Below are 19680 nucleotides of genomic sequence, written 5' to 3'. Positions count from 1 at the left end.
ATAAATTAAAAAAAAAAAAAATTTGTTACACAGTCTAGGACTGGTTTACAAATCTATGAGGGGCATGATGACCAACTCAATAGACCGGGACCAATGGCTTAACGTGACTTCCGAATCACGAGACAGAATATAGCCTTTTTTTTTATTATTTTAAATTTCGCCCTGGGTCGGAATCGAACCCGCGACCCTCGCGTTATTTTGCAATGTGATTTAGGTAATTATTGGATATTTTACTAAAAAAATTTAAATACAGAATAAGAATCAGAAACAGAGATAGACGCATTCTTTGTCAACACTATTTATAATTTCTTTTTTAATTTATAGAAATACATATTACAATAATTGCGTACGCATTTAATTTTATAAAGGAAATCAAGAGCAAGAACCACAACATGATATAATATTTTTCGCAACTTATTGTTCCGAAATGCTTAAATTGTTTTAAATATACTAATTTTGATTTAATTTTTCCCAAAATTTGCCTCTTTTTTGTCCAAACTCACTTTTTCTAAACGATTAATCCCAATTAAGCATCTCTTTAATATGTCACATTCCCAACACCACCGAACACAATTAAGTTGATATTCCGACCAGTTGAAGCAATTTTTGTAATAGACATTCCTGGCAGAAGTGCGCTCTCTCGCATTATCTGCAGTCGCACCATCTTGCACCCGATTCGTCCACTCTCTTTCTCGGCTTTTTTTAATTAAGAGCAGACAGTGACAGTAACCGTTTTATATTTAGAACTGTGTCTAAATTCTTTTAAATAATAGCCATACTTGGATAAATATCTGTAACACGATATGGAGGGGATACGACATGGCCCCCGGCACTGGTGCAACGTAAATGCGGCGCTCACGATACCGAAATCAAGTCACAGTAGTCTTCTGCATTTGTTTCGAACAACACAGACAACATGAGGGAAATCGTACATCTTCAGGCCGGACAGTGCGGAAACCAAGTCGGGGCTAAGGTCAGTACACGATCTCTTCTTTGCTTTTGCGTTTTTTTTTTTAATTAGGTCTGTGGAGTATGGAGTTGTCGCTTGTCAAATTTCGGTCTCTCGATTGATGTTCTCTGTAAAGACGAATTTAGTTAACAATAGACCATTATCGCCGGAAGTTGATTCATGTCGTATAAATACAAAAGAATGGTAGCCATGAAGAAAATAATTAACTATATGATACACGGTTTATGCATAACTATTCAGATTTAGCCACCGGGAGTTTGATTGCTTAGAATGTGGCCGTGTTTTTTAATTACGTATCTGAAATAAAAATAGAAGTAATGAAGAAAAACCAGAATGTAATGACAGGTAATTTTAAATGAATTAAAATAGTACGTTTCCAATTTAATCAAGTTGTCATGGTGCTAACTGTCTAAATTGAATTTGCATTAGCTATAAAATTGTAATAATTGGTGTTATTAAGCACTTTGATTTGAGTAGGTTCACAAAAAATTCAATTGCATAAAGTTTGTTTTAAATTTGCTTCCATTTTTAAATGGATGACATTTATTGTTATTATTTGTACACGTAAATACAACCTTTGTTTTTACGCAAATCTCTTTTAAATTTTTCTTTGGCGAATGCTGTTCATGATGATATTAAAAAATAAAAAATAGCTTGTTATATCTGTATATTTTTCCGAAATTCGTAACTTCGAAATTATTTTTTTCTATTAATTTCATTTTAATAGGTAATTTAAAAAATGTGAACGAATATTTTAAGATACATTAAAATTGCTCACTTGAGAGGAATTTAAGATGATTGTGTGCGTTGCTGTAAAACCTGGGTTTGCATTAGTTATAAGTTAAAATAAGTAGTGCAATTAAGAAGTTGAATTTGGCTCATTTTTTTATTATGTGAAATTACTTGAATTTATTGTCATGAAAAACATGAATAGTACATTCACTTTGAGTTGTTTTAGAATCTTGTCTCTGTCTGATATGTCGCCTAATTACAAACTTCAGAATTAATGAAAATTCATTGAATTAAATTTAAAAATTATCATGAATCGTTGTGAAAGGTACAGTGTAGAGATAGATAAATAAATAAATCCGGCCTCGATGCCGTGCCTCCGTTTTATAAAAATCCAATAAAAAAAATAACCAGAAACAAATTAAGACAATTTTTTGTTGAAGAATATTGTTTCGGTTTTTTTTTTCTTCAAAAATAAATTACAAGAGAAAAAACTTCTTTGTCGTATATTAATAATAATAATCCATTTCTATAGATGTTTTAATGTTTAGTAAGTATGTTTATTGCGTAATTGGAATAAATAGAAAATTTCTGATCTGAGATAATGTGTAGTAGATTGTTTTACAAGTAAAGAAAAGTGAAGGTTTATTAGCCAATGAAAAACGTGCGAATTACATTTTCAGGAACTAGATTTCTTACGAATTAAGAGGCTATTTTTTGTGTACACAAAGGAAAGGTTTAAATGAAAAAGTAATTTTTACACAAATTTCTTGCTTTAATCAAAGTTGTATTTTTCCAAAACATGCGTAAACAAACAAAATTATTGTGAAAAATATGAAAATGTCAGAGGAAGCTTTGCTGGAAGATTCTCCTGAAATATTAGCAGCAGCACAAGAAGCGATTTCAAATTAACTACCTACGAAGTCGAGAGACAAGTACATACAGGCTGATTCACGTAGCCCGTTCATTAGAAACTTTTTGATTTCCCAAAATCATATTAATATGAAAATTGGTAGTTGACTATAACCGACTACTCCAAGTTCAAATGAAATATTTTCAAAATGGCGGCACTTCCGAAAATACCGGAAATCGATGCCATCTTTGTTTTTTTAAATAGAAAGGCCCCATTTTGACTTCAGATTTCGATTCTACGTTAACTTTTGAGTTTAGTACATCTTTTTGTCAATACTTATCTGTCATCGTTTTTGAACTATGTCATCTTTTTTGCAAAAAAGTGAGGTTGCAGGGCTTCATTAAAAAATTTATAATTCGTGAACCATCAGAAATAAATAATTTATTTTTATTTTACTGCCTTGCCAAGTATTTGCCGGCTTTTTTGCGCTATCAACGACATTTTTTTAATGTTTCATACGCCTACTGCAATTTTTTAAAATTCATAATCAAAAAATATCGAAAACTTCATTTTTTTAAATAGCAACTACCATTTCTGATACTAGATATAAATGTAAAATTAAATTTTAAGACCACTTTTATTAACATTATGTATGCCTATTTGCAGCCGTTTAGGCGTAATTTCAATTTTTTGAATAAAATATTATTTTTTATAATCAATTGTTTTATTTGAATTTTTATTCAAAAATAGCATTGCAAAAAATATTAGAGAACAACAAAACAATAAAAAATAAGCAAATTAAAAAAAATATATTCTAATGTAAATGAATTCATTGAAAATATTTTTTTGTTAATTTGCTTATTTTTTATTATTTCGTTGTTATTTACTGTTTATTGCATGTGATTTTTGAATAAAAATTCAAATAAAACAATTGTTTGATGAAAAAAAAACAATATTTTACTCAAAAAATCGAAATTACGCCAAAACGGCTGGGAATAGGCATACACAATGTTAATAAAAGTAGGCTTAGAATTAAATTTTACATTTATATCTAGTGTCACAAATGGTGGTTGCCATTTAAAAAAATTAAGTTTTTGACATTTTTTGATTAGTAACTTTGAAAAATTTCAGTAGGCGTATGAAACATTAAAAAAATTTCACTAATGGCGGAAAAAATCGACCAGGTCTTTAGAAATTCAACTAAAAAAAATCTATTATTTATTTCAGTTGGTTCAAGAGTTATAAATTTGTTAATGAAGCCCTGCAACCTCGCTTTTTTGTAAAAAAGATGACATAGGTCAAAAACCATGACAGATAATTGTTGACAAAAAGACGCTCTAAACTCAAAATTTAACGTAGAATCGAAATGTGAAGTCAAAATGAGGTCTTTCCATTTAAAAAAATAAAGATGGCGTCGATTTCCGGTATTTCCGAAAGTGCCACCATTTTGAAAATATTTCATTTGAACTTGGAGTAATCGATTATAGTCAACTACCAATTTTCATATTAATATGATTTTGGGAAATCAGAAAGTTTCTAATGAACGGGCTACGTGAATCAGCCTGTATATCAAATGTCACGCGATGTTTTTCAGTTGGAGAGCTCAAAAAAGTTTGAAAACTGTGAATGAAAATATGTTGACATTTTTTTTTTGGAAAAGGTAATTATGTATTGCATACATTTTTAAATATACATATTTTATATTTGTTGCTCATTCAAAACAAAATTCCAACTTCAAAGACGATTTGCAGGGGTCTGAATCCTTGATTCATGTTCTCTTGGAATCTTTCTACATTTCGTCAACTTCAAGCGTCAACATTTTTGTCAACACATTCACGAAGGACTTCCTTTCCGTTGATACTTCACGTGGATTTTTGTATCACAATTTAACCAACTGTACCATTTGTTAAATTAATAATTGCAAAAATAAATCGATTGAATAAATTATTTGTTTAAAAAAAAAATACCTGACTGCGTTGCTAATGAGTAAAGTGTTGATGAATGATGATGATGTCGTGCGTTCATTTCAATTTATCCTCAAAGTTGGCGTTGAAGACTCGATTGTGAACACACTATACGGATAATAGATCACGGATCAGCTGATTAATTAAATCTTGTGCTTTAACACAAGTGGTGCGTTCTCAATCGACTCTTCAACGCCAACTTTGACGATAAATATTAATGAACGCAGTATATTAACATTGGTTAAAAAATGAGATTAAAGATTCTAAAATTAGACATTTCTAGGATCACTCTACTGAATTGAAATTGAGATTTCTCCAATGAAGTCTAGATTTTTGTCAAAAGAACTGTACAATATTTTTTCTTTCAACGACATAATATTTTTATGACGATTTATAAATTTTCTTTTTCAATCTTCACGTTAAAATAAAAATAACGAGTGTTTAAAAAATGTGTGGTTGAGCTACAATTTTTTTTAATTGCTTTTAGTCTTCTACGTTGTCCCACAACCTCGTAGGTAAAATTTCCGCACATTTTAAAAATACACCCTGTTTATCATATTTTATACACCAATGCGGTTTCCTTGTTTTAAAGCATATTTGCTACCTAGGGGTTACTTCGCATTGGCGTACATTTTATAAAATATGATACACACCGTGTATTTTTAAAATGTGCCGAAATTTTACCAACGAGGTTGTGGGACAACGTAGAAGACTAAAAGCAATTTAAAAAAATTGTAGCTCAAAAAATAAATGTAATTTTATTTTTTGACATGGAATTTTTTAAATATTTTTTCCGAGTTCTAGATGAAGCCAGTAGCTCGTGGTTAAAATTTGGTCACGCATTTCAATAACTAATAACATCCTGTATAACCTCACTTTAATCCTTATTGCATTGTAAATTAAATCTTTAATTTTAATTTAAGGCTAAAACTATCATGTAGAATTAAGAATACCTGAGAAACTCTCATTGGTTAGTTCTTAAAAGAATTGTTTTTGTAAAGGAAATAATTCACATCACTGGTTGTTCTTTGAAGAAATGACGTTTGACATCTATGCTGATCGGAAATTTTTTCGAACTCTTATTCATTACACTATTGTGATATTTGCAAACGATTTGTAATTTAAAAACTGATTCAAAACATGAAAACTATTAAAAGTAAAAATTTTTACTTCGAAACAATTAACCATTTGTAATTTCTTACTTAGTAATTACCTACTTAAATTAGAAATATGTATGTAGTAGTAAATTACAACGTGGAAGTTTTGGAAAAATGTACTTTTTTATTAAACAAAAAACTCTAAATCATCGATTTAAAACTTGAGCAATGGCGTACGATGTCTTCGTCCTATTGACACTAAAGAGTATCAATTACGCCTGCAAGTTTTAAGAAAGTAAACGTTTTGCGTTCCAATTTCTTGTTTTTTTTTTGTTAAGATCAAGACAAAGTGTTTCTGTTCAAGCTCAAGACGAATTACTGTGGTTTTTCCTTAATTGCGATTCAATATCAGTCCAAAGTGCAAGCAATCTTCGCGTTGGTCGCATTTAATCAACGCATCTACTTGAAGACGACATCGAAACCAGCACGAGCGAATAAATGAATTTATATGAATTTAACGTCCCAAAAAGGACAAAACCACTCACCGTTTCGATTTAAATCCGCCGATAAACACTGCCGATTTGTTAACGTCGATAATTAAATGTCAAAATTATCGAAACCGTTACGACGCCATTTGCATAAAACACTCGGCTAAAAAAAAGTGAAAGAAGGTCGTCGCGCAATACTCCGGGCTTGGGTCCGGTGCAATTACGCGAGAACACAGATGTCGGTCCTGGAGCTGGAGTTCGCACGGGAACCCCCGCGATAAGCCGCCTGCACGTCGCTATTTTTCTCCGGTCTCCCAGACTAATTGCTCTGGAAGAGACATTCGAAAATAGACACGACAGTTCAACGTACACGTCACCGAAATAAAACCCTATTTATACGAAGGAGCAGATCGAAAAAGACGAATGAAGACACAATAAAGACGATAAAGACTTGGCAGTACGTCAAAATTCCTACAAAAACCCACCATGGGTGGCGATTGAAGCGAGGTTCTTTTCTACGCTTCGAATCGTTTTTGGGAGTGTTAAATATAAATATCTCCAAATGCACTTCGTCCGATAGCTGGAATATTTGCCCCTAAGTGTTTAAAATAGTTGACTGGTATTTATCTGTCTCGTTTGTTTCCTGCATGCCGGAGTTAAGACGATTTGGGATAGCGTGTGCGCCACCGGAAATGGCTGAACATTTTTAAAAGATTTTTGCTAAAGTATTAGTCAGAAAAATTTCTTCATTCGTTAATCTTTAAATTCATACTTAAAAAATATCTGGGAAAAAATTGCCTGCTCGGTTATTTTATGACAGAATTCATTAATGTTTAAAATATCTATTATGTAGTTATAAAATTATATTCTGAACGTTATCATCAAATTTTCTCATTGTAATATTTTGTTAATAGATTAAACTCAGCAAAAAATAGAGATTAATTAGATTAGTACGTGTACCAAAGACGGATAATATAACTGAAAAAAAAAACAAATACGTTCTTATTCTGGCGACACAACTTTCAAAACGAATTATCTTTTTAATGGATTATTACGGTAATGCATATTTTATTAAAAACGAACGTAACGGATACGGATTTTGCAGAGTTTTTTATTTCTACCAAATTGACCGTGAAATTCGAAAATTATTATTGAAAGAACATGAAGATTTAAGCTTTACAAAACGACCTTTGGGTTTCACATGTCATTAATACTTTGAAGAGAAAACAAAGATACTATTCCCTGTGGATAAAGATAGGTATTTATGTTTTTATTCTATATTATTTATTCAGAATTGCTTTTTGAAATACATACTTGCAACTTTTTAGTTTTCTCCATAAAGATACATTTTTAGGTTACACATGGCTTTCTTTATCCAACAAAAAAAAAAATTTTTAAAGACATTTCAACAGAATTACTGAACTCGATTAATTTTAGCTTTTATTATTCATTATTCAGCATTTTAGTACTTCTAAAATCGTTATAGATATGGAGGTTGTCTGAAGGCTAAGAAAATAATGTATACTTTTTTTCTTTTAAATGATCCATTTCTCTAATTTTGAATTACGTCTGCTTTTATTTTTCCATTATTAATAACCACGATGAATTTTTAATAACAAAATGTGTAAAATATGAATAATAATACAAATTCTAAATTCGTGTGTGTAACTTTGACAAAAATCTATTGATCATCATTTTATGACAAATTTTATGCAAATGTTAAACAAAGCTTTAAATTTTATATTTTTCAATTTACATATTTGAAACTGAACACATGGGCATTTCTCTATTTAGGTGTGATAACACTACAGTTTTGCTAGAACCTTACTTTGTGAATCTTTATTAAAGTCAAATATCTTAAGAACTTCCCTTTATAACTTATCACTCTTTTTATACTGACATACTAAGGAAGATCTATTCTTTCATAATAAGCTATTAAAATTATAAGGTGTCATTTAAAATTTAGAATTGAGGGTGGCTGGGGACAGAGTAGCCACGTCACAATTATGCAATATTATGTCCTCCATACATCCTAAAATTTCAAATTCAAATCAACATAAAAGTCGTCAGAAATAAATGCTTCAAAACTCTTCGAACGGACGCCCGGTATAGGGTTTTAACGTGACTCTGGCGGGTCAAGCAATAAAAACATAAAATTCAAATTAAGAGGTCTTGAGACACTGTTGTTTGTGCAATGTGTAATATCGTATTGCAAATGCATCTCTAAGTTATCGCAATATAAGGGCTATTTTTCTTTAAGATTTATTCTTATGAGCTTTTTGTACTTGCCTACAAACCAGATATTCGGTTTCTTATTCACGAAGCGGCTTTAGTTAAATGCGAACTCTGTCGTATTACTCAAGTACTCAACACAAAGTAAAGCGAAACAGGCGCTTCGGTGATGTTGTGATTAGTACTCTTTAATGAGAATGACCCTACCCGCCAGAGTCACGTTAGAACCCTATATACATATCTGATATTATGCCCGCGATTTAAAAAGGTTGGGAAAGAAGAGTCGAAAACATACTCCTAATATTTGTTTTTATTTTTCTTTTTTTGATAGAATTTTATCAGTCTGTTACACTAAAAATTAAAATGATAATAATAAATAAACTCCCATCCGGATGTCATGTAAAAAGTGGGTGTACAGAAATGATAATAACGTAAACACTTAAACAGTGCTCTCAAAGGAATTATCATTATTTGATAGAGATATCCGTATAAGGATAAATAAATTTGGCTTTGAAGCTGTGCCTTTTCTTTTTCCTAGTAACCTGTAACTCCACTACTGACTCCCAGGTTCCAAAATCTGCATATTGCTAAAACATGAATAAAAGTTTTGTACGATGATACGAAGATAGCTTTGGAAAGTGAGAAATAGTGAAACTTGATTTATTTGATTTTTTAAATTCTGTTTTTACTGGAACTAAATACAGATAATAAAGAAAATTAACTTTTTGTTTTAAGTTTTGGAAAAATTGTTACATTTTAAAAATAAAATCAGATTTCTTTATTATTTGTACCTAGATATTTGAACGTTGAATAAGTCACTGTGAAAGGGAATTCCTAGTTTTTCTGTGGTTACAGTTGCTTGGGTCTGGAATTTTTGCTGCACGAGGTTGTGTAAGATCAAATATACCTAATGTTTTTTTCCCTGAAAACCAACGAGGGAAGGGTCATTGATAATAAAGATTGAATCCGGAAAAATCCAGGAGTAGGCTTTCGAAAGTTCATTTAAATAAGAGATGAAAAATCTAAAAACACGTATAGAATAGAGTTCCATAATGTTTTTCTACTTTTCGTCTGTATGAAAGCCATTACAACACCCATTTTGGGTACTGTAATAGAAATTTGCGTTTTAAGACAAACTAGTGCAATTTACTTTTTCAAGGTTGACATTTCTGATCTTGGCATGACGCCAAAACTAATTTTAATTTATGTTGTTTCCGTGGAATATACAATTGTTGTAAACATTAATCGTTACATTATGTGTCTTGGGCAGTTAGACTAATCTCGTATTTCTGGCGGGATACAAAATTGTCTTTTTTGTTCGACACTGTCAAAATTTGAGAATTTTCTCCTGTGTGAACGGATTTTGAATGTTTTGATAAATGTCACAACTTGTCGAAACGAAACGTCAAGATAATTTTAAAGATTTTAGGCAATTTGGAGCCTTTAAGGGGCTCGTCGAATAATACGCTGGTTTCACTCAAGTTTTAAACTGGCCCACTCATGCCAAAAAAAGACCAATTTACACACGAACTCGTTAAATAAACTATTATTGCTCATTAGTCATTATTATAGTAATAGTAGTTTATTTGACGAGTTTGTGTGTAAATTGGGCCATTTTAAAACGCGAGTGAAACGAGCGTTTTAAAGGCCCACGAGTGCCAAAAAGGGCCCAATTTACACACGAACGAGTTGAATACAACGTTTTTTTGTTCGACGAACCCCTTAAAGGCTCCAAATCGCTTAAAACCTTTAAAATTAGCTTGACGTTTGGTTTTGACAAGTTGTGACATTTATCAAAATCCGTTCACATAGGGGAAAATTCTCAAATTCTGACAGTGTCGAACAAAAAAAATAATTTAAGAAATCCCACGTCAAATTTGACAGTGGTGCTAATATTTCTGTAAGTACACTCAAAACAAAAATTTTAATTTTATAGTAAATTGTGTGGCTATTTTTTGCACATTAAGTAATGTCTATGTTGAACATATATATTTTTAAATTTTTTTACCTTTTTGACATCCTGTAAAAATGAAAATTTAGAGTTTGAATTGGTTTAAATCGTTCAAATGAATGACAACGTCTTAAACGCAAATTTATTGTTTTGAATGTAGTAATACCTGTTCACGTTGGATTTAACATTAGTGGTGCAAATCGCACACATTTGGCATTAACTTTCATATGAGTTGTCATAGTAACAGATCTGTCATTTGCACCACAGCTGTTCTTCCCAACGTGAACAGGATTTACATGCTCTCAAAATGTTTGCTCATTACCATAGAAACATTCATTAGTTATTTCTTTATTTTCTGCATGACTTCTTACATTATTTTTACTACCGTGTGAGCAACAATTACTGTTTGAGTTGGCAATAAATTCTGGTAACTTTTATGTCATATTCCAAACGATTACAAAAACCAAGACGTTTAAATTTGAAATGTATGCCAGCTATCAATAAGGTCAATAAAACAAACCGAAATAGGTACAATTCAGTCTTGAAAATTTCATGTAAATTTTTTTATTGCCAACTGAAACAGTTATTGTTGCTCACCTGGTATAATTTGTTAATAACAATTGAAATTTGAATATTCCAAACATGGAAACAGGAGGGATCACTTTTGAGTAAAATAATAAAATGAGAATAAAAAACACGATGAGGATGAACTACGCCCAAAGCGACTGTCAACACACAAAAAACAAAAGTTGGCGACGTTGTCGGTTGTATTTTCGAAGTAGAATGCAGTGTTGGTGGATTTTTGATTTTGAAACAAATTATATTCATGAAATTAACTGAATTTTGAGAGATTTCCACATTTAATTCCTTGGCAACAAAAGTGTTATTCTTTTCATTAAATGTGCAGAACCAGCATAATGATAGATAGGTAGCAAAATCAAATAACGATAGGAAAAATAATTTCTGTGCTTCAAATTCTTTGTCACGTTTCCGCAAAACCCCGTTCCATTGATTTTGAAATAACTTTTTTTAAATAACATTCCAAACAGGACTCTTCGAGAGCTTTATGATATTTTGTGTTATCAAAAAACATGAAATTGTTAAGCTATCTGAAGAGGTGTACTTACATCCATTTTAAAGAGATACGAACAGCAACTACCTAGTGAAATCCATCCTTGAATTCCGTTATTTTATCATCTCTTTATAGACTTGAATCCTAACTATTGGTTGAGACCAACTTTTCTAATACAGTTGTGCGTAAAATACTCAATGATCTTGTTGACATGCCAATTATTTTACATGACGTAAATTTCTAAATTCCTGCCCCCAACCTCCCCTATCCTTTTTCCCACAGTAATAGTCACAATCACAAAAACATAATTGCTCAGACATAACTACTGAATTATCACAATAATAACATTTCGATTTTTACAAAGGTACTGCAATAAAACTCTTATCTCTTTAAGTCCCTGATAACTCAGTACCGTTCTGGTACCACCGAAGAAAATTTGCAAATCGCAAAAACCACCCTACATTCGACTCTTCCTAGAGCAGACACTCGCTCGCCTTGGTCCGGATAATCGCATTTTCGGATCAACGACTTCGGTAATTATCAGCGAACAATAATTGTGCTTTGGATTTATGCTCTGCTGACTCGTCCGGAATTCGCACACCTGCATTGATACAAATCCAATTAATTGAAAATATTTTTGACCCACATGCCCTTATACCGCTATCTCCTTGCTATAAATACACCCTCATGCGCCACAACGCCGATAAGCCGCCAAGACAATGACTCCTAATCGCAGGCTCCGGAGCCGACGACGTCCGTCGTGACTTGACTCATCGCCGCAAATTTTGACGTTTAGGCACGTGATCCTCGCCTACTCTGAAATCGCGATAACGCCGAATTTACGACTCTGATAACCTTCTGAGTAACAACAGTTTTACGAAGATTTTGACTCATTCTGCTGGTCTGGAGTGATTCATTTGTTTCTTTTGTAATTAATCGCAGTACCGCAGTGGAGCAGTTCGGGGCCTCTGCTGTTTGAGGTCAATAGTCGATGGTTGAGATAACAATGTCGGCTCGTCATTAGGACAGTTTGTCGTAATGGTTTGTTTGACTTGCTCATATCTTGTTTATAAAACAACATAAAGTGGGTACTCTATTCTTGATCGGTACTCCGAGCAGTAATTGCCGGTTTTAGTGCGTAATGGTCGTTTAGGAGATCACGTTTAATGCGGTTGAAATAATCTGTGTGGCTTCCGGGAAACCAGCGGAAAATTTCTTTGGAGTATCTACCCTCTTCCAGATTTGTCTAATTTAATCTAATCGCGTTTTCCTGGAACTGCTCGTACCATTTCCTTCTTTCGCATAAAATTTCAATAAATAATAATTAATATCAATTATTCAAATTTAATGGAGAGCGGTTTTTAACTGTTGGATTAATTGAAGTCGAAATGGTACCAATAATTAAGTCTATGACAGTCAATTAGTTACGGATTAAGCTTAAATAATTAAACTTGACTATGGCGATTTGTATTAGTATTGCATAGTGAATTACAGCATTTAGTCGCCATTTACGGAATAAGTGCATGGCCATTTATCCAGTAAAAAGTCTCAAAGAAGTCATTGAGAACTGGTAGCTAATATATGGTGGTGTGAACTGGTTGCAAAAACTAGATATCGATGCAAATTTGCGCTAGAATTATTGTCCAATTGTTTTAAAAGTGAAGCGAAAATGTCCTTGAAGCCGTGTACCAATCACACTCCACAGAAGCTTAATTGGTAACAAATCGGGGGGGTCCTGCGTTCTCTAAGAGTACCGTAATGTAATTCACGCGGGTCGTCCGATTTATAATAACGAAAGAGTTAAGAAAAGTTAACGAAACATCAAATAGGTAGTCAATTCTACTCTCATTGACAGTAGGGTTTGGGGAACTCAATTAGAAACATATTATTAGTAATTACTGTCCAAGTATAATTTAATTAATGTGTGTTGTTTTTCTGTGTCGATGTCTCTTTCCGTGACCAGCACGAAATCCAGATCTTCATCCAGTTGAACTGGATTGGGGCCCAAATTACTTCAAAACCCCAAACGCCAAGTTTCTGATGCACTCAAACTTTTGAAGCAGATTTTGCCAGGAAATATTCAATTTTGTCCGATATAATTTTACCGATTTATCTGTTTCTCGGGAAACAATGGACCGCGTGGGCATTTTACGATTTATGCTGACTTGTCACAGCAAAACCGAACGTTCTCAGAAATGCAGATGTGGCTTCACTTTAATTTAAAAAAAGCGAATCCGCTGTACCGCTGGCAATAAAACAAACGACGATGGACAGTTGTTCCGACTCAGTAAGTAAGAATCTGTTGTTTTTGTTTGCAGTTTTGGGAAGTGATTTCCGAAGAGCACGGCATTGACCCTAGCGGAATCTATTTGGGAGAGAGCGATCTGCAACTGGAACGGATTAACGTCTACTACAATGAAGCGACAGGTGAGGCGGGCTTTAGGGTGTAGGGGAACGTGGGGCAAATAGTTACAGCGGGAAAGAAAATGGAATAGGTACACTAATAGCGAAGAACAGTTTTTTTCGAAATCTCATAGAAAAAACAATTGACATGAGTATATTGGCTTATTGTTTTGTATGCATTTTACGATTACATCTGTTTATTTGTTGGTTGTCATATTTTTTTATTTGCTATTTTTCGCTCTTAATATGATATAACTGAAATGTCGCTGTTCTGATTTACAGAAGAAAATTAGAGGAAAATGAATGAAATATACAAAATACAATCAGTTTGAATAGTTTTTTTTTTCGTTTCCTCTATGTATCTTATAGGTACATACGAGTTGTAAAGAAAATTTGTAGGTACACGTTTTTGGACAGATATTACATTTTTCGATGCAAATCGTGTTTTTTCAAAAATTTTGTATAGCACCAACAAAAACGTAGCAAGCATAATTCTATAAATCTTCAAACATTATGAAGAGGCGCTAAATTTGATATTTTTCAACATTAACTTTAATATCAAGCAACAATTTTCTTTCTAATGTCTGCCAGTGCGCCCCAAGTTTGTTGTATGTACAGTCGATGGACAAATAAAACTGGGACAAAAATGACAATCACATAAGTCAAAATTCACAAATTTGCATCGTTTAATTACGGCTTTATTACAAATAGGTTAAGTTTGGTATGACATATTATGTAGAAAGTGACAAATATACTGACAATTCAATGGTCTGATTTACATAGATTAAATTTTAAGTGTCCCAGTTTTATTTGTCCATCGACCGTACGTGTATTAGAATATTTTCTTTTCTCTGGAGATTTTCAAAAAAAAAACTTGGACATTTTTTAAAAGAAAAATGTCCTGATAATTTTCATTATTATACAATGAGGCCATGGCCATAAACGACAATCCTCGATTTTTTGAGCATATTTGGATAGATTATTAAATTTAGATTTATGTTACGTCATTTTATTTATGTTAATTATGTCCTTTGGACTGATGGTTCCCGACTAAAACTAAAAAGTCTTCTTTTAACAAAAATAAATAATTAAAATAAATATTTAATTGCCATTTTCTTCTTGGCAGTGTGCTAATCGATTTTAGAATTTGAAACGAACATTTTGGGTAGTGTCAGACTGGATTGTCCTCACAAAAAAAATGTAATGGTGTGAGATCACTCAATATATCCCCTTTTAGCAATTAATTATTCACTGATTAGGAAGGTTTTTTAGCGTCAAAAATATGCACTTTTAATGTTCTTTTATAAAAAATGTGAAATACGAAAAATTATAGTATTGCCGTTATAACTTTTTATCTGCTCCGCCCACATAAATTAACCAATGAGAATCAAAGCCAGATTCAATCTGTATAACTTTTCATCACATTTGCCACGTAAAAAAGTTAAGGTTAGAATTTTGCTGTCAAGTCCACAATTATAGAGCATTCACGATTGTTTCAAATTTGGACTATCTATGAAAATATGACATTTTAGTTGGCAGTATTGTGATTTGTCATTAAAATAGGTAAATTATTATTAACTAAATTAATGACGGAATTGACAACAAGGCGAACATTTAAAAACGTAACGTCATATTGTCATATGTCGGACCTGACGCCAATCTAGCAAAAAAATATCTTGGCCTACTGCGTGTTTAAAACAATCGTGAACGGCTAATATTGTTTTACGTTTTAAAAAATAAAATGTCATTAAGACAATTCGAATGTCAGAATTTTTTTTTCTGTGTAAATCAGATCGTCTTAACAACATATTTGATTGGTAACTAAGAAAATATAATGGGCGGGGCAGATAAAATGTTACGTTGGTTGTCCTTAGTATAGTATCATATTTCCTTATTAAACAAATTACCTATTTTTTTGTGTCATCTTGCTTTACATTTTAAAAATTATTTAATATCTCAGGAAGCATCCGTCCATAGGGCATTTATGGTGAAAGCACATAACTTAGAATTTAGTAATCTATCCAAATCTGCAAAAAATTGGGAATTGTCATTAAAAAAACAGCAACGATGTCATTGTGTAGAAACGGAAAGGCGCTGAAAATGAAAATAATTGGAAAATGTTTTTCCTTTTAAATAAAATGGACCTGTTCGAATTTCTTTGAAAATCTCAATGGGAAAGAAGATATGTGTTTTTTTTAAATTTCACTTCGTAGTAGGCGTTGAAGAGTCGATTGTGAACGCACCACTCGTGTAAAACGTAAGATTTAAGCAGCTGATCCGTGATCCGTAACCTGTATAGTGCGTTCACAATCGACTCTTCAACGCCTGCTATGAAGAGAAATTTTTAAAAACATGTAATTAATTTAACGTAAAGCAGCGTATGCAGGGATCCGTGGGCATAAAAGTTTTGGAAGCCCTGATTCAGTGTTCTGTCACATGACTTTTCGCTTCTCACCTCTACCAACTGTTAAAGTTTATTGCTAGACTTATGTTTCTCAATTTTATGTTCAAATCCTTGAATTTTCTGCTTGGTTCCGCAAGCTGCACATCTGTCCTCTTGTCACTGCACATGTAATCTCGCTTTGCTGAACTGTTTTAAACTTGTTTTTGGCAATAATTGCCTCTACTGGTGTGCGATCTTCCTAATAGACCCATCTTTATTGGAGATTTATTCAAATTAAATGACCCGCGAAATGTGCAACTGTAAAAGGCGACTTTAAATGGAGTTGTCTTTTTTAGAGCTCGTTTAGAAAGTCCATTGTGGCGATTTTATTGCCGCCATCTTAGTCGAGTTTAGTCTTAATCTCGCTTAGTTCGCGTCGAAAGTTTGCTCCATTGATCCGATTACCTTAATTTCAGGTTTCAATAAAGTAATAATTATCGCCGGGCTTTTACACTTCATAAAAATTCTTCTTTAAAATGAAGCAGTTAATAAACGGTCGGGTTAAATTCGCGATCTTGATTAAAATTTCTGTCACACGAGTTTCTTTCGAGTTTGAGACAGGAAGTGCAGTTTTGTACTCAAAGCGGCCGCAGGTACTTAAATTAAATGATGAATCATTATTTAAGTGGACAGGACACTAAACTCGCACTATTCATTTTGGCATTTAGCACGTAGTGACAGTCGCCAGTTTTCATTTACTCGAAGTCTTGAATTCTTTAATCTGGGTTGTACGAAAGACGGTGACGAGAAAAAATTACGGGTCAGCTGAAAGAGGAAATTGACCGATGGAAGTCATAAAACATTTTAATCAGTAATGATATAAAATAATTTAGAAAACGTTATCAGAGCGGATGAAGTCATAACTGATACGTCGAAACAAACTATAAATCATTTTAATTTTATTGCCCAGAAGTTTGGAAAATGAAAAGCAATTTGGTCACTTTATCTATGATCATAAATCAGAATTGAAAGATTAACAATCAATTAAAATTGTTAATTAAAGGATTAATGGTTTAGTATCTTTTTTGTAATATACCCCTGTATACAAATGAATTAAATTTAATTTAAAAAATAACAATAACGATTATTGCAACTTTTTGATGAATTATTCCAATAAAATGATCTCTTCTAGATCAATTCAGTAATGAATGATTAGTAAATTGAACAAAGATCAGAAATATTGGAACGGTAACTGATGTATGTATCACAATAAATTGTTCTTATTTTGGTTATCTAGTTGCTAATAAATTTTCTGATCAGTTGAGGGTTACTTCTGAATTTTTTTTTTTTGCCGCAACCAATAACACCGATGGCACTAACTACTAAATCAAATATCGCCCTTTCAAATGAAATCCTGGGCTAGGAAGGCGTTGGAAACCGTCAATTGTTGTGCTGTTTTGCAAAATCGGTAAAAAGCAAGTTTTGTTCTTGTTGTCTAAACTTCTAAATTCGTTTACAGTGGCCTCGCGCAGCAATGGCGGCAAATACGTCCCTCGCGCCATCCTCCTCGACCTGGAACCCGGAACCATGGACGCCGTCCGCTCCGGCATCTACGGCCGCCTCTTCCGCCCCGACAACTTCGTCTTCGGTCAATCGGGAGCCGGAAACAACTGGGCCAAAGGCCACTACACCGAAGGCGCCGAACTAGTCGACGCCGTCCTCGACGTGGTGCGCAAAGAAGCGGAAAACTGCGACTGCCTGCAAGGCTTCCAGCTGACACACTCTCTAGGAGGCGGTACCGGCTCCGGAATGGGCACCCTCCTGATCTCCAAAATCAGAGAGGAGTACCCCGACAGGATAATGAACACGTATTCAGTCATGCCAAGTCCTAAAGTTTCCGATACTGTCGTCGAGCCCTACAACGCCACGCTCTCCGTTCACCAGTTGGTGGAGAATACCGATGAGACTTACTGCATTGACAACGAGGCCCTCTACGACATCTGCTTCAGGACGCTGAAAGTCCCCAATCCCAGCTACGGCGACTTGAACCATTTGGTCTCGCTCACCATGTCGGGAGTGACCACTTGTCTCAGATTCCCAGGTCAATTGAACGCAGATCTGCGCAAACTGGCGGTCAACATGGTACCGTTCCCGCGTTTGCACTTCTTCATGCCAGGTTTCGCTCCTTTGACTTCGCGTGGAAGTCAACAGTATAGGGCTTTGACGGTTCCGGAGCTGACCCAGCAGATGTTCGACGCCAAGAACATGATGGCCGCTTGCGACCCCAGACACGGACGCTACCTGACGGTCGCTGCCGTCTTCAGAGGTAGGATGTCGATGAAGGAGGTGGACGAGCAAATGCTCGCTGTGCAGAACAAGAACAGCAGCTACTTCGTCGAGTGGATCCCCAATAATGTCAAGACTGCCGTTTGCGACATTCCTCCGGTAGGCCTGAAGATGTCCTCGACTTTCATCGGAAACACCACTGCCATTCAAGAGTTGTTCAAGAGAATTTCCGAGCAGTTTGCTGCGATGTTCAGGCGTAAAGCCTTCTTGCATTGGTACACTGGAGAGGGAATGGACGAAATGGAGTTCACCGAAGCCGAATCCAACATGAACGATCTGGTCTCCGAGTACCAACAGTACCAAGAAGCTACAGCCGATGAGGAATATGAGGCTGAAGAAGAGGTAGCCGCCGATGATTTCAATTGCTAGTTGGTTCAGTATTGGCAAAGAATTGGAACATCATTCGAGATTTCAGTCAAATAGTCTACAAGTCGAGTCATTTTGGTTCTTGTAGCTAGCACCGATCACTATGGATAATCGCTGTCTGGTATCAAAATGAGCTAGGTACCCCGTGTTATTTGTATTGCTTTTTGAATTGAATTGCTTTTAATTATGTAGCTAGGTACATATTAATTTTTTTTTTTCTGGTGTTGCATTTTGTAATGCGGATTTTGACTGATGTTTTAATTTTTTCCAAGGATAATGTTGTAGGTTTTTATACTTTTATAATTCGCAATTGATACCTATTTATTATAAAAACGAAATTGTATGTAGAATTAAGACTGAATTTTCTACTCAATTCTAAGTGTTACATCAACTTAATGTAATAAAATCTCAAATGAAATCGTAAAATAAAATATACATATATTGAAATTTTGACGTTGTTCTAATGTTATTTATAGAATACAGGGTTATTATAAATGATTGTAGTCCAAGTAGGCGTAAAAACTGAATGTAAAATTTATGGTTGCCGCTCCATATAAAAAACATCAAAATGATGTGAATAAGTGAGCACACACTGTTCACACAGAGGAGTTAAATTGGGTGCAAAACAACTCAATATTTTTGGATTCAATCGTTAATTAAAAAAAAATAAAATAAAATTCTCAGCACCGCACGTTTCACCTAAATAATGACAGTGACAGCGACAAAAATTTCATAACATGGGCATGGCCTGCTTCGACTAGAATAATTTATAATAACCCTGTAATTATAATCCTGTACTGCGAATTGTCAGCCTAATGTTACTGGT

The 19680-nt window shown here is 33.7% G+C and overlaps 1 protein-coding gene and 1 long non-coding RNA gene across 2 annotated transcripts; one reads left to right on the top strand and one right to left on the bottom strand.

Annotated features, from left to right (window-relative positions):
- Positions 1–282: 282 nt before the first annotated feature.
- Positions 283–11691, bottom strand: LOC138123067 (uncharacterized). Its single transcript, XR_011156694.1, has 2 exons — positions 11412–11691; positions 283–1077 (listed from the first exon to the last, which is right to left on the bottom strand). It is a non-coding gene; the product is annotated as an uncharacterized lncRNA (long non-coding RNA).
- LOC138123066 (tubulin beta-3 chain) lies at positions 811–19304 on the top strand. Its single transcript, XM_069037580.1, has 3 exons — positions 811–973; positions 13675–13783; positions 17662–19304. Exons 1-3 carry the CDS (start codon positions 917–919, stop codon positions 18855–18857), a joined length of 1362 nt encoding a protein of 453 aa, XP_068893681.1. The 5' UTR covers positions 811–916; the 3' UTR covers positions 18858–19304.
- The last annotated feature ends 376 nt before the right edge of the window (positions 19305–19680 follow it).

Source organism: Tenebrio molitor, chromosome 2, assembly GCF_963966145.1.
Source record: "Tenebrio molitor chromosome 2, icTenMoli1.1, whole genome shotgun sequence".
NCBI classification, from domain to species: Eukaryota; Metazoa; Arthropoda; class Insecta; order Coleoptera; family Tenebrionidae; genus Tenebrio; species Tenebrio molitor.
Note: the sequence above shows the minus strand (reverse complement) of the source record. Positions and strands in the feature narration are given on the sequence as shown.

What these genes read in the sequence shown, in the direction of transcription:
- LOC138123066 (XM_069037580.1), top strand. Translation starts at nt 917, where the DNA reads ATGAGGGAAATCGTACATCTTCAGGCCGGACAGTGCGGAAACCAAGTC. An exon ending in GAAACCAAGTCGGGGCTAAG is followed by an intron (nt 974 to 13,674) that starts GTCAGTACACGA and finishes TTTTGTTTGCAG; the next exon opens with TTTTGGGAAGTGATTTCCGA. An exon ending in CTACTACAATGAAGCGACAG is followed by an intron (nt 13,784 to 17,661) that starts GTGAGGCGGGCT and finishes ATTCGTTTACAG; the next exon opens with TGGCCTCGCGCAGCAATGGC.